Source organism: Symphodus melops (genome assembly GCF_947650265.1).
Source record: "Symphodus melops genome assembly, chromosome: 19".
Lineage (NCBI taxonomy): Eukaryota > Metazoa > Chordata > Actinopteri > Labriformes > Labridae > Symphodus > Symphodus melops.
The window spans coordinates 575,199-587,698 of record NC_136709.1 but is presented as its reverse complement, the minus strand read 5'-3'; the positions used below and the strand labels follow the sequence as shown (position 1 = coordinate 587,698).

Below are 12,500 nucleotides of genomic sequence, written 5' to 3'. Positions count from 1 at the left end.
TTTGATCTGACATGAAGGAGGATCTGTTAGACATGAAGGAGGATCTGTTAGACATGAAGGAGGATCTGTTTGATCTGACATGAAGAAGGATCTGTTCGACATGAAGGAGGATCTGTTCGACATGAAGGAGGATCTGTTAGACATGAAGGAGGATCTGTTCGACATGAAGGAGGATCTGTTAGACATGAAGGAGGATCTGTTAGTCATGAAGGAGGATCCGTTCGACATGAATGAGGATCTGTTAGTCATGAAGGAGGATCTGTTTGATCTGACATGAAGGAGGATCTGTGAGTCATGAAGGAGGATCTGTGAGTCATGAAGGAGGATCTGTTAGTCATGAAGGAGGATCTGTGAGTCATGAAGGAGGATCTGTGAGTCATGAAGGAGGATCTGTGAGTCATGAAGGAGGATCTGTGAGTCATGAAGGAGGATCTGTTTGACATGAAGGAGGATCTGTTAGTCATGAAGGAGGATCTGTTTGATCTGACATGAAGGAGGATCTGTGAGTCATGAAGGAGGATCTATTAGACATGAAGGAGGATCTGTGAGTCATGAAGGAGGATCTGTTTGACATGAAGGAGGATCTGTTAGTCATGAAGGAGGATCTGTTTGATCTGACATGAAGGAGGATCTGTTCGACATGAAGGAGGATCTGTTAGTCATGAAGGAGGATCTGTTAGTCATGAAGGAGGATCTGTTCGACATGAAGGAGGATCTGTTCGACATGAAGGAGGATCTGTTAGACATGAAGGAGGATCTGTTCGACATGAAGGAGGATCTGTTAGTCATGAAGGAGGATCTGTTTGATCTGACATGAAGGAGGATCTGTTAGACATGAAGGAGGATCTGTTAGACATGAAGGAGGATCTGTTAGACATGAAGGAGGATCTGTTAGTCATGAAGGAGGATCTGTTAGTCATGAAGGAGGATCTGTTTGATCTGACATGAAGAAGGATCTGTTCGACATGAAGGAGGATCTGTTAGACATGAAGGAGGATCTGTTCGACATGAAGGAGGATCTGTTCGACATGAAGGAGGATCTGTTAGACATGAAGGAGGATCTGTTAGACATGAAGGAGGATCTGTTAGTCATGAAGGAGGATCTGTTAGTCATGAAGGAGGATCTGTTCGACATGAAGGAGGATCTGTTAGACATGAAGGAGGATCTGTTCGACATGAAGGAGGATCTGTTAGTCATGAAGGAGGATCTGTTAGACATGAAGGAGGATCCGTTCGACATGAATGAGGATCTGTTAGTCATGAAGGAGGATCTGTTTGATCTGACATGAAGGAGGATCTGTTAGACATGAAGGAGGATCTGTTAGACATGAAGGAGGATCTGTTAGACACGAAGGAGGATCTGTTAGTCATGAAGGAGGATCTGTTAGTCATGAAGGAGGATCTGTTAGTCATGAAGGAGGATCTGTTAGACATGAAGGAGGATCTGTTCGACATGAAGGAGGATCTGTTAGTCATGAAGGAGGATCTGTTTGATCTGACATGAAGGAGGATCTGTTAGACATGAAGGAGGATCTGTTAGTCATGAAGGAGGATCTGTTAGTCATGAAGGAGGATCTGTGAGTCATGAAGGAGGATCTGTTAGACATGAAGGAGGATCTGTTAGACATGAAGGAGGATCTGTTAGTCATAAAGGAGGATCTGTTAGTCATGAAGGAGGATCTGTTAGTCATGAAGGAGGATCTGTTCGACATGAAGGAGGATCTGTTAGTCATAAAGGAGGATCTGTTCGACATGAAGGAGGATCTGTGAGTCATAAAGGAGGATCTGTTCGACATGAAGGAGGATCTGTTAGTCATGAAGGAGGATTTGTTAGTCATGAAGGAGGATCTGTTTGATCTGACATGAAGGAGGATCTGTTAGTCATGAAGGAGGATCTGTTAGTCATGAAGGAGGATCTGTTAGTCATGAAGGAGGATCTGTTAGTCATGAAGGAGGATCTGTTCGACATGAAGGAGGATCTGTTAGTCATGAAGGAGGATCTGTTAGTCATGAAGGAGGATCTGTTAGTCATGAAGGAGGATCTGTTAGTCATGAAGGAGGATCTGTTAGACATGAAGGAGGATCTGTTTGATCTGACATGAAGGAGGATCTGTTAGTCATGAAGGAGGATCTGTTAGACATGAAGGAGGATCTGTTAGTCATGAAGGAGGATCTGTGAGTCATGAAGGAGGATCTGTTAGTCATGAAGGAGGATCTGTTAGTCATGAAGGAGGATCTGTTAGTCATGAAGGAGGATCTGTTAGTCATGAAGGAGGATCTGTTAGTCATGAAGGAGGATCTGTTAGACATGAAGGAGGATCTGTTAGTCATGAAGGAGGATCTGTTAATCATGAAGGAGGATCTGTGAGTCATGAAGGAGGATCTGTTAGTCATGAAGGAGGATCTGTTTGATCTGACATGAAGGAGGATCTGTTAGACATAAAGGAGGATCTGTTAGACATGAGACACTTTCACAAACAGAGCAGCTAACGGACCTTTCTGTTATTTTACAGAAGCCGAGGCGTTAATCCATCATGAGCAACATTTAGCAGAGTTACAGTGGCAAGAACAGTCTGAAATCTGGACTCATGATTAACAGCTGTCTGCCCAAACCTCGAGATGGGATAAGATGCATGAAGAATGATGAGGACAAGATAAAGGGGGGGGGGGGGGGGGGCTGGTTAGTCACTAAGATGGACAGATGCAGTTAAAGGATGTGCACAGAGAGAGGGAGTGAACATAACGTCCTCAACAGCTGTGTTTATTTTTTAAATAATTCGGATGTTTATGCCAGAGGCGACCTTTGACAAAGAGCGTGTTCAGGATCAGCACCACGGACAGCGCTTATCTCATGCGTGTTCAACTTGTAGCCGTGACTCCGAGAAATATGACATCACTGTTGTTAATATCCAGTTTACAGTTCAGAAGACACAATGAGACACACACACACACACTCTGACACACACACACACACACACACACATACACACACACACTAACAGATGGAGCCATGAGTCTGGTTTGAAGAGAAATAATTTCTGACAGAAATCCTTGAAGATCCTTCAGACTGGGAAGCGACCCAACTCATCATCCTGTGTGTGTGTGTGTGTGTGCGTCACAGTGTGTGTGTTACAGTGTGTCAGTGTGTGTGTGTGTGTGTGTGTCAGAGTTTCAGTTTGTGTGTGTTTTTAACAGTCACTGTGTTCCAGTCCGGTGTCCTCAAGGCATCCAACAGAAATTGCTTCGATGTGTTTCTGTGTGTGTGTGTGTGTGTGTGTGTGTGTGTGTGTGTGTGTGTGTGTGTGTGTGTGTGTGTGTGTGTGTGTGTGTGTGTGTGTGTGTGTGTGTGTGTGTGTCTCTCATGATGGTTTCAGTCAGCTGTTGGATATGAAAATGACAATTACAACCATAACAGTGCGTTTGCTGCAGAGTTGTGAAATGAGTGACTGAATTCAAACTGAATTAAAATGCCTTCAATTCAGAGACGAGACTTCAAAAAGTTACATCGAGACCAGCGACATGTCGGTAATGACCAGATGGCAACCCGAGAAGAGGGATTTGATCATGTCTATAAACCCCTCTATTTCAGCCCTGCTCAGAACAGGCTGTTTCTGCGTCTGTAGCTTTAAATATGTAAATGAGCTGTGTCTGACCACGCCCCCTCTCTGGAAGGGCTCGGGTGTACTCGCTGCTTTCTGGCTCCATGTCCTATTGTTTACGGTGAGAAGGCAGACTCAGAGGGCAGAACAAACACCTAGCTGTGGGAGTGTCACCCACCTGGGGGAGGGGCTACTGCCCTTTGTGATGTCATGAAGGGAAACTCTCCAAACGGCCTGTTTGAGCAGGCAGAAGACGGAGAGGATGGACTTCTCTCATCATTGGAGGGTTTGTAGACAGACATGTTAGAGTCAGAGGAACATGATGAAGAGGAGTTTAAATAATGTTTGACCTTTAATTTAGATATTTTTGGGTAGAATCTCTAAATAATCCATCTTTAAATCACATCTTTGTACAACTAAAAATTCTCCACGGATTGAGAAAATGTAACTTAAAAATCCTTTAAAAACGATTTAGTCTTAACCTAAAGGGCAAGGGTTAAATCCTCCTCTCTGATTGGCTGCTCCACTTTCAGCTACATGTGATTGATCATGTGATCACTGGGCAGGTGCCCTGAAAGGTCACGCCCACCTCGGTTTACGTGGGAGGAGGTTGCTTGATGAATTTTTCTTAAATCAGTGGATATTCAAATGCACCTCGGAGCCTGGATTCAGAGTAATAAGCTGCAGACGAAGGAACAAATTAGCGCAGAAAAGAACAATCTAACCAGCTAATGAACATCTTGACTGATTTTCTGACTCACTGACCGACCAACCAGGCAGCAAACAGGCCGCGAGCGCCGCCGCGAGCGAAGCGGAGAGACGTAATGAAGGAAAGTGAAGGGACATTTAGGCAAAGTGAGAAAAATTTTCTCTGAGAGCTTCCAGTTACTTTCTTTTCTGTAGTAGCGTGGCACACACACACACACACACACACACACACACACACACACACACACACACACACACACACACACACACACACACACACACACACACACACACACACACACACACACACACACACACACACACACACACACACACCTGAACACAGTGGTACAGACGCTGGCGCTGTTGATTGTGTATCGCCTGTTTGTTTATTAGCTCTCTGATTGAGCCGCTCTGCCTTCCGCAGATTGGATGACCTTTCCAGATCCTTCCGCCGAGTCCGCTAAGTAGATCGGACGGCGAACGCCACGCGACGACACTTTATTCAGATTGTTACGGAGCGAGGGAAAAGCAGGCGGTCATGTGTGTGTGTGTGTGTGTTTGTACACACTCTGCCTTCATTGGTTCAATTGAAGCCTCATCTCCATATAGTTTGTATGCAATTACATCTGAGCGGCGCTCTGAGTGCTTCTATATGATTGTGTCTGGATACTGAGTGCGACTAGCTGCAGTGTGTGTGTGTGTGTGTGTGTGTGTGTGTGTGTGTGTGAGTGAGAGAGAAGGATCATTTGTGAGAAACCGCAGCAATTTGTGTTGATGTGTGAGTTTATTTAGTGTGTGTGGAGCAATTCAGAGTCGAGTTTTGTGTGTGTAGCTCTTTTGAACATTTGAGCTCGCCTGATGTGTATGGGTGTGTGTGTGCGCGTGTGTATGTTTGGTGTGTGTATTTGTGTGTATGAGAGGTAATTTGTGCCAGAGAAAAGCAAACTAAGCTAAGTGTGTGTGTGTGTGTGTGTGTGTGTGAGAGAGAGTCTGTGTGAGTGTGAGCGGGATCTGTTGAAGTGTGTGTCTGTAAAATGATATGCATATACATGTTCATACCTGCTGCAAGTGTGTGTGTGTGTGTGTGTGTGTGTGTGTGTGTGTGTCAGAGGAGATGAGAGCGCAGGATAAGCGTTGAGTGTGTGTCTAGTGGCTTGTTGGCCGCTCACAGGGCTTTAAAGGGCACGTCCGTCAAATATATAGAAGAGCCGAATCTCATTCATCTGCAATAAACAGCTAATCACACTCACAGGGACATGATCCCATTCTCTGTCTTTCACACACACACACACACACACACACACCTCTGTTCACTCTGAGAGGACATGAAGGGCCTGACGATGACGAAACATGAACATGTCTACATTTCATGGCGAGCTGCAGAATGTGACTGAAGGAAACATTTAGAATCAGCTGGTTTCGAAGTCGAGTGAGACGTCGACTCGCGCTTCACGTCTTTGATGTTGTGATTGAACTCAGTCAGTCTGTTCGTGAGTCGATGTCTGGTCCTGTCTTACGAAGAGTTGGTCATGTGACTGCTCTTTGTCTTCCAGGCCGAGCTGATGTCCAGTCAGTGTGAAGCCCAGCGAGCCGCCCTGGAGCAGATGGCTATCAAACTCGGCAACTTGCAGTATCCCTCGCCGACCAGCAGGAGGAGCTACAGCCAGCTGGCCAGGAACAACAGGTAAACACACGACACGGCAGAAAAGCAGCCAACTTTCAGATCTGTGCGTGAGCTGTAAGAGTTTCAAAGAGCGAGTGTGGCGTCCATTCGTGTCTGTGTCACTGGTGGCGTGCGATGAGAGCAGTCAGTAAATTAAAGCCGAGAACAGCGATCACGCCACGTTAACACGAAAATATCAACTGAAGAGAGAAAAAAATAGGGTTTTTTCATTTTGTTTGTTTTTATTTTATTTTGGACTTTTACCTTAGCGAGAGAGCGAGCGAGAGTTGAACGACATGCAGGAAAGGAGCCACAGGTCAGATCCAAACCGCCCGCCAGAGCGCCACGTCCTCCGCACACGAAGAAAACCCCTCAGAGTTGAAACTGCTTCCTGTGTGCAGAAGAGTCAAACAGCATCAATGAATAACAGAACAGCATCATGTTACATAGAAGAGACCAAATGAGAGCTGACAAAGAGACCGACAACACAGCGACATGTGACACACACACACACACACACACACACACACACACACACACACACACACACACACACACACACACAGTGTGAGCGTTAACAGTAATCTGCTGTGTCCAGGCTCGGCTGGGCGAGCAGCATCTTTGGTCACGCTTCCTGTCGGCGCTTCATCCCGGGCTTTGAGGAGCCTCCCTCTGTGGTTATCACTCTCTCACACACACACACACACACACACACACACACACACACACACACACACACACACACACACACACACACACACACACACACACACACACACACACACACACACACACACACACACACACACACACACACACTCATTGTGGAGTGTATGCAGATGAAAAATGGAGTCTGTGGTGTGTTTTGTTCTGCAGACTCTGAGTGTCGTTACATGAAGGATGTTGTGTCCTCCATGTGGTCCAAATAAAATAAATATGAGAGGCCTAAGAATTAAACACACACACACACACACACACACACACAGACACACACAGACACACACACAGACACACACACACACACGCGTAAATGAAACACTCATTTAGTTAGTTTGTGTTTTTCCTCCTCTGTGGCTGCAGTGTAATTTTTCTCTCATTTACATTCGATATGTTGGTCACTAATTGGTTATTCATATATCAACCCAGTGTATGTGTGTGTGTGTGTGTGTGTGTGTTTATGCTCTGTGTGTGTGTATGCTCAGTCTGTGTGTGTGTTTGTGTGTATATATATTCTCAGTCTGTGTGTACTCTGTGTGTGTGTGTGTGTGTGTGTGTGTGTGTGTGTGTGTGTGTGTGTGTGTGTGTGTGTGTGTGTGTGTGTGTGTGTGCAGCGGTGTGTGTGTGTGTGTGCGTGTGTGCAGCGGTGTGTGTGTGTGTGTGTGTGTGTGTGTGCAGCGGTGTGTGTGTGCAGCGGTGTGTGGGATGAGTCTGTGTTAATTGGATGCTGCGTGTCTTTCCTTGCTGTGATTGGAGCTCAGTTGAGATTTGTGGTTTTGGTTCACTTGTGAAGAAAATGAAGGTCAGACTGAATTATTTACTGATCTCACACAAACATCTTTATTCTAAACAAACGCTGAGACAAATAAAAGCAGCAGAGGGGAAACAGCTCTTCCTGTTGGAGTTTGGATGTTTCCTTGATTTCAGACCGAGCTGAGTGAAGGGATGAAACACTCGTCAGGGCGAGTACGTCCAATGAGTGCGTGGCAGTCAGCAGGGGGCGCCGTGCTGCTTTCACGTCTCCGTCGGATGAATCCATTAGAAAAAAAAAACGAAGAAAAAAAAAAAGAGGAGTGTGTGAGAATCACCTCATAAATCGGAGCGAGTGTCTGACTGAAAGGTGACGCCTGCCGATACGACTCATTCAACCTTTCACTCCATCATCTCATCCCCCTCTTCCTGCTCCAGCTTTCCTCCTCTGCCTCCACTTCCTCCTTTTAACTTTTCCTACTTCCTCCTCTCTCTCTCTCTCGCTCTTGTCTTCCCTCTGACACGTCTCTTCATCCTCATCGCCCTCCTTCTCTTACTGATCTCTCCTTTTTTTTCTCCTCTCAAATTTCTTATTTCCTCTCCACCCCTTTCCTCCCTCTTCTTTTTTCTTCTTCTTCAATTTGTCTTGTCCCTCCCTCCCTCCCTCCCTCCCTCCCTCCCTCCCTCAATCTCTAACCTTCTCCTCCCACCCTCCTCTGTCCTTTCCCTTTCTTCCTCTCCTTCCTCCCTTGTCCCCTTGTCTTTCTCTCTTCCCTCCTCTTCTGCTTCCTCTCCCGCCTGTCTCTCGACCTCATCTTTGTCTTGGTTTGTTGGTGCAAAAGAAAAAACAAGGCTAAAACAACGAGTACATAAACAAAATAAAACATGAGAATTAATTACCAATATATTAAACAGAATTTGAAAAGTGTCAAATATAAAGACAAAATGTACAAAGGGAGCATCTCCTCTCCTCTCCCTCCTGCTCTGTGGATGATGAATTAAAACAGCTGCTGTCACAGCGGCAGCGAGGACGATGGTGAATCCATCCATTCAGCATGAACGAAAACACTTTTTTTTTTTTAAATTTTATTTTACAGCAACACCGAGACGCCAAGTCCTGAACCTGTTCTTAAAAAAATACTAAATAAAATGTAGCGAGTTTGAAGCGGGCGGATGCAAGATAATAATATCACTAAAATAAGCACAAAGTAACAGCTGCATCAACACCTGATGATTGTCTCGACTTTGTGTGACGTAGAACAACAACAACAACAACGGCACATTTATGGTCAGTCGTCCACTCTGAGTTAACCTCCTCTGTCGGAGTTCAAAGAGCATCATGTCGATGATTCGAAGAATAGAGAGAGCCAAGGAGCTCAGCATGCAGCCCCCAAAGTCTACAGCAGCTCAGCCCCCAAAGTCTACAGCAGCTCAGCCCCCAAAGTCTACAGCAGCTCAGCCCCCAAAGTCTACAGCAGCTCAGCCCCCAAAGTCTACAGCAGCTCAGCCCCCAAAGTCTACAGCAGCTCAGCGTGCAGCCCCCAAAGTCTACAGCAGCTCAGCGTGCAGCCCCCAAAGTCTACAGCAGCTCAGCGTGCAGCCCCCAAAGTCTACAGCAGCTCAGCATGCAGCCCCCAAAGTCTACAGCAGCTCAGCGTGCAGCCCCCAAAGTCTACAGCAGCTCAGCGTGCAGCCCCCAAAGTCTACAGCAGCTCAGCGTGCAGCCCCCAAAGTCTACAGCAGCTCAGCGTGCAGCCCCCAAAGTCTACAGCAGCTCAGCATGCAGCCCCCAAAGTCTACAGCAGCTCCGCCCCCAAAGTCTACAGCAGCTCAGCATGCAGCCCCCAAAGTGTACAGCAGCTCAGCCCCCAAAGTCTACAGCAGCTCAGCATGCAGCCCCCAAAGTCTACAGCAGCTCAGCATGCAGCCCCCAAAGTCTACAGCAGCTCAGCATGCAGCCCCCAAAGTCTACAGCAGCTCAGCCCCCAAAGTCTACAGCAGCTCAGCCCCCAAAGTCTACAGCAGCTCAGCATGCAGCCCCCAAAGTCTACAGCAGCTCAGCCCCCAAAGTCTACCGCAGCTCAGCATGCAGCCCCCAAAGTCTACAGCAGCTCAGCATGCAGCCCCCAAAGTCTACAGCAGCTCAGCCCCCAAAGTCTACACTGAAAGGACGTTTTATTCAATACTTTGTTTTTTTAAAAATGTGCATTCTTCATCAACTTTATTTCAAAAGTCTCACATGAAGGCTGAAGTACTGGGCATGCTCAGAAAGCCCATCCAGCTGCAGGAGCAATTAAAGCTGCTGACGTCGGTGTCACACACAAAAACACAGCGAGACCCGAAAACATACAAGAACTTTGTGAATGCTGTGAATAAGAAGAGGAGATCCGCATGACACCCGGTGTGTTTTATTCGCTCCAGTGTGACGAGGTAGGAATGAATAATACATTCCTTTAATGCTCATTTCCTCCAGTGACTAAATGTCAGAACGGCTCTCCGCCGCACTCCCACGTGCTCCGTCAGCGCCGCGTGACGGAAAGCGATCCTGACACTTCAAACGCTGTGTAACTGTCCCGGTGTTGAACGCAGCCCTGAAGTGCCGCCACGTCGCTCCTTCCTCTCCGATTTGTCTGTTTCCTCGTCTTCCACGTGTGCGTGCCGCCCGCCGCCCCCCCTCCCCGAGAGATCCTGTTTTACAAAGCGTTTAGTTAACATTAGTGTGAACAAGACGGAGACGAGGGAGAGAGAGAGGAAAACGACAAACGACAAGAGAAAACAATCTGTGCGAGTGTTGTATCTTCTTCATCTGTCTGAGGCGGTAAAGGGCCGCGCTGCTCCACGCATAATGAGGAACGCCGCCTCGGGGGAAGGAGGCAGCGCGCGCTTCCCGGTGCTTTCTTCTTCTCCGTCGAGTTTTTATTACAGTCAGAAGAGGAGGGCGAGGTGAGGAAGAGGAGGGCGAGGGGATGTGGGGAGGAAGAGGAGGGCGAGGTGAGGAAGAGGAGGGCGAGGGGATGTGGGGAGGAAGAGGAGGGCGAGGTGAGGAAGAGGAGGGCGAGGTGATGTGGGGAGGAAGAGGAGGGCGAGGTGATGTGGGGAGGAAGAGGAGGGCAAGGTGAGGAAGAGGAGGGCGAGGTGATGTGGGGAGGAAGAGGAGGGCGGGGTGATGTGGGAGGAAGAGGAGGGCGAGGTGATGTGGGGAGGAAGAGGAGGGCGGGGTGATGTGGGAGGAAGAGGAGGGCGAGGTGATGTGGGGAGGAAGAGGAGGGCGAGGGGATGTGGGAGGAAGAGGAGGGCGAGGGATGTGGGGAGGAAGAGGAGGGGATGTGGGAGGAAGAGGAGGGCGAGGTGATGTGGGGAGGAAGAGGAGGGCGAGGTGATGTGGGGAGGAAGAGGAGGGCAAGGTGAGGAAGAGGAGGGCGAGGGGATGTGGGGAGGAAGAGGAGGGCAAGGTGAGGAAGAGGAGGGCGAGGTGATGTGGGGAGGAAGAGGAGGGCGAGGTGATGTGGGGAGGAAGAGGAGGGCGAGGGGATGTGGGGAGGAAGAGGAGGGCAAGGTGAGGAAGAGGAGGGTGAGGTGAGGAAGAGGAGGGCGAGGTGAGGAAGAGGAGGGCACGGTGAGGAAGAGGAGGGCAAGGTGATGTGGGGAGGAAGAGGAGGGCGAGGTGAGGAAGAGGAGGGAAAGGTGATGTGGGGAGGAAGAGGAGGGTGAGGTGAGGAAGAGGAGGGCGAGGTGATGTGGGGAAGAAGAGGAAGGTGAGGTGAGGAAGAGGAGGGTGAGGAAGAGGAAGGTGAGGTGAGGAAGAGGAGGGCGAGGTGAGGAAGAGGAGGGCGGGGTGAGGAAGAGGAGGTGAGGAAGAGGAGGGCGAGGTGAGGAAGAGGAGGGCGGGGTGAGGAAGAGGAGGTGAGGAAGAGGAGGGCGAGGTGAGGAAGAGGAGGGCGGGGTGAGGAAGAGGAGGTGAGGAAGAGGAGGGCGAGGTGAGGAAGAGGAGGGCGGGGTGAGGAAGAGGAGGTGAGGAAGAGGAGGGCGAGGTGAGGAAGAGGAGGGCGGGGTGAGGAAGAGGTGGGCGGGGCCACGTTGATGCACCAGCATCACGTTTCTGTTGAGTTCTGCAGCTTCATCAAACACGGAGATCCGTTTCTCTAATTTCATTCATAGTTTAGACTCTCTGTTTTGATTGTACGTCAGCTGAGTGTGTGTGTGTGCGTCCGTGTGTGTGTGTGTGTGTGTGTGTGTGTGTGTGTGTGTGTGTCGCTGTGTTGCATTCTGGGTAACTGTGTGTGTTTGTGATTCTCAGTGGGCGTGTGTTTTGCTTGTTTCATGAATTGGAGTCGTTGTTTTTAAAGTGTGTGTGTTCATAGGCCGCAGTCTTCCCTTGTGTGTGTGTGTGTGTGTGTGTGTGTGTGTGTGTGCGTGCGTGTGTGTGTGTGTGTGTTGTCGTGGAAACGCCGTGGGCCTGACAGAGCTGTCAAACTGTCGGCGCCGGCGACCGGAGAATTCCAAACAATTTCACCACTAATGTTGAGAAACATGTTGGCGATCCCCGCCGAGACCTAAAACCAGGGAATATATAAATAATAAACACACACACACACACACACACACACACACACACACACACACACACACACACACACACACCTTAACAAAACGGCTGACAGTAATGTGTGTGTTTGAGCAATCGGCCCCTGTTCCAGCAGCATACATATTTGATGTGATCCGGCGTCGAGGAGGAGGAGGAGGAGGTGAGAGGACAAGGGAGGAGGGAGGAGGGGACAGGTAAGGAAGAGTAAGAGGAGGTGGAGAGAGAGAGAGAGAGAGGACGGGATGAGCGAGTGAGGGAGAAGTAGCTCAGTCCTCACAAGAGGAGGAAAGTGTGAGATGTGAAAAAACACATCCTCGATTCGTGCACGACAAAACGACCATCAGAAAGTGGAAGATGAATACAAACCCACACATGAACTCATCATCTCCTCTCTCCAGTCTGCAGGAGTTCGAGGCCGAATACCAGGAGCTCTGGGATTGGCTGATGGACATGGACGCCATGGTGATGGACAGTC

General features: G+C 48.6%; 1 protein-coding gene across 1 annotated transcript in view; it reads left to right on the top strand.

Annotated features, from left to right (window-relative positions):
• The window catches only part of LOC306840155 (A-kinase anchor protein 6-like), a gene marked incomplete at its 5' end in the record, with an annotated part of 55,173 nt that overhangs the window by 40,846 nt on the left and 1,827 nt on the right, over nucleotides 1-12,500 (top strand). The window contains 2 exons of the mRNA XM_079369249.1: nucleotides 5,864-5,994; nucleotides 12,424-12,500. The exon at nucleotides 12,424-12,500 is cut by the window's right edge and continues 44 nt beyond it. Of these exons, the coding sequence (XP_079225375.1) occupies nucleotides 5,864-5,994; nucleotides 12,424-12,500 (208 nt within the window). The remainder of the gene's footprint in view (nucleotides 1-5,863; nucleotides 5,995-12,423) is intronic.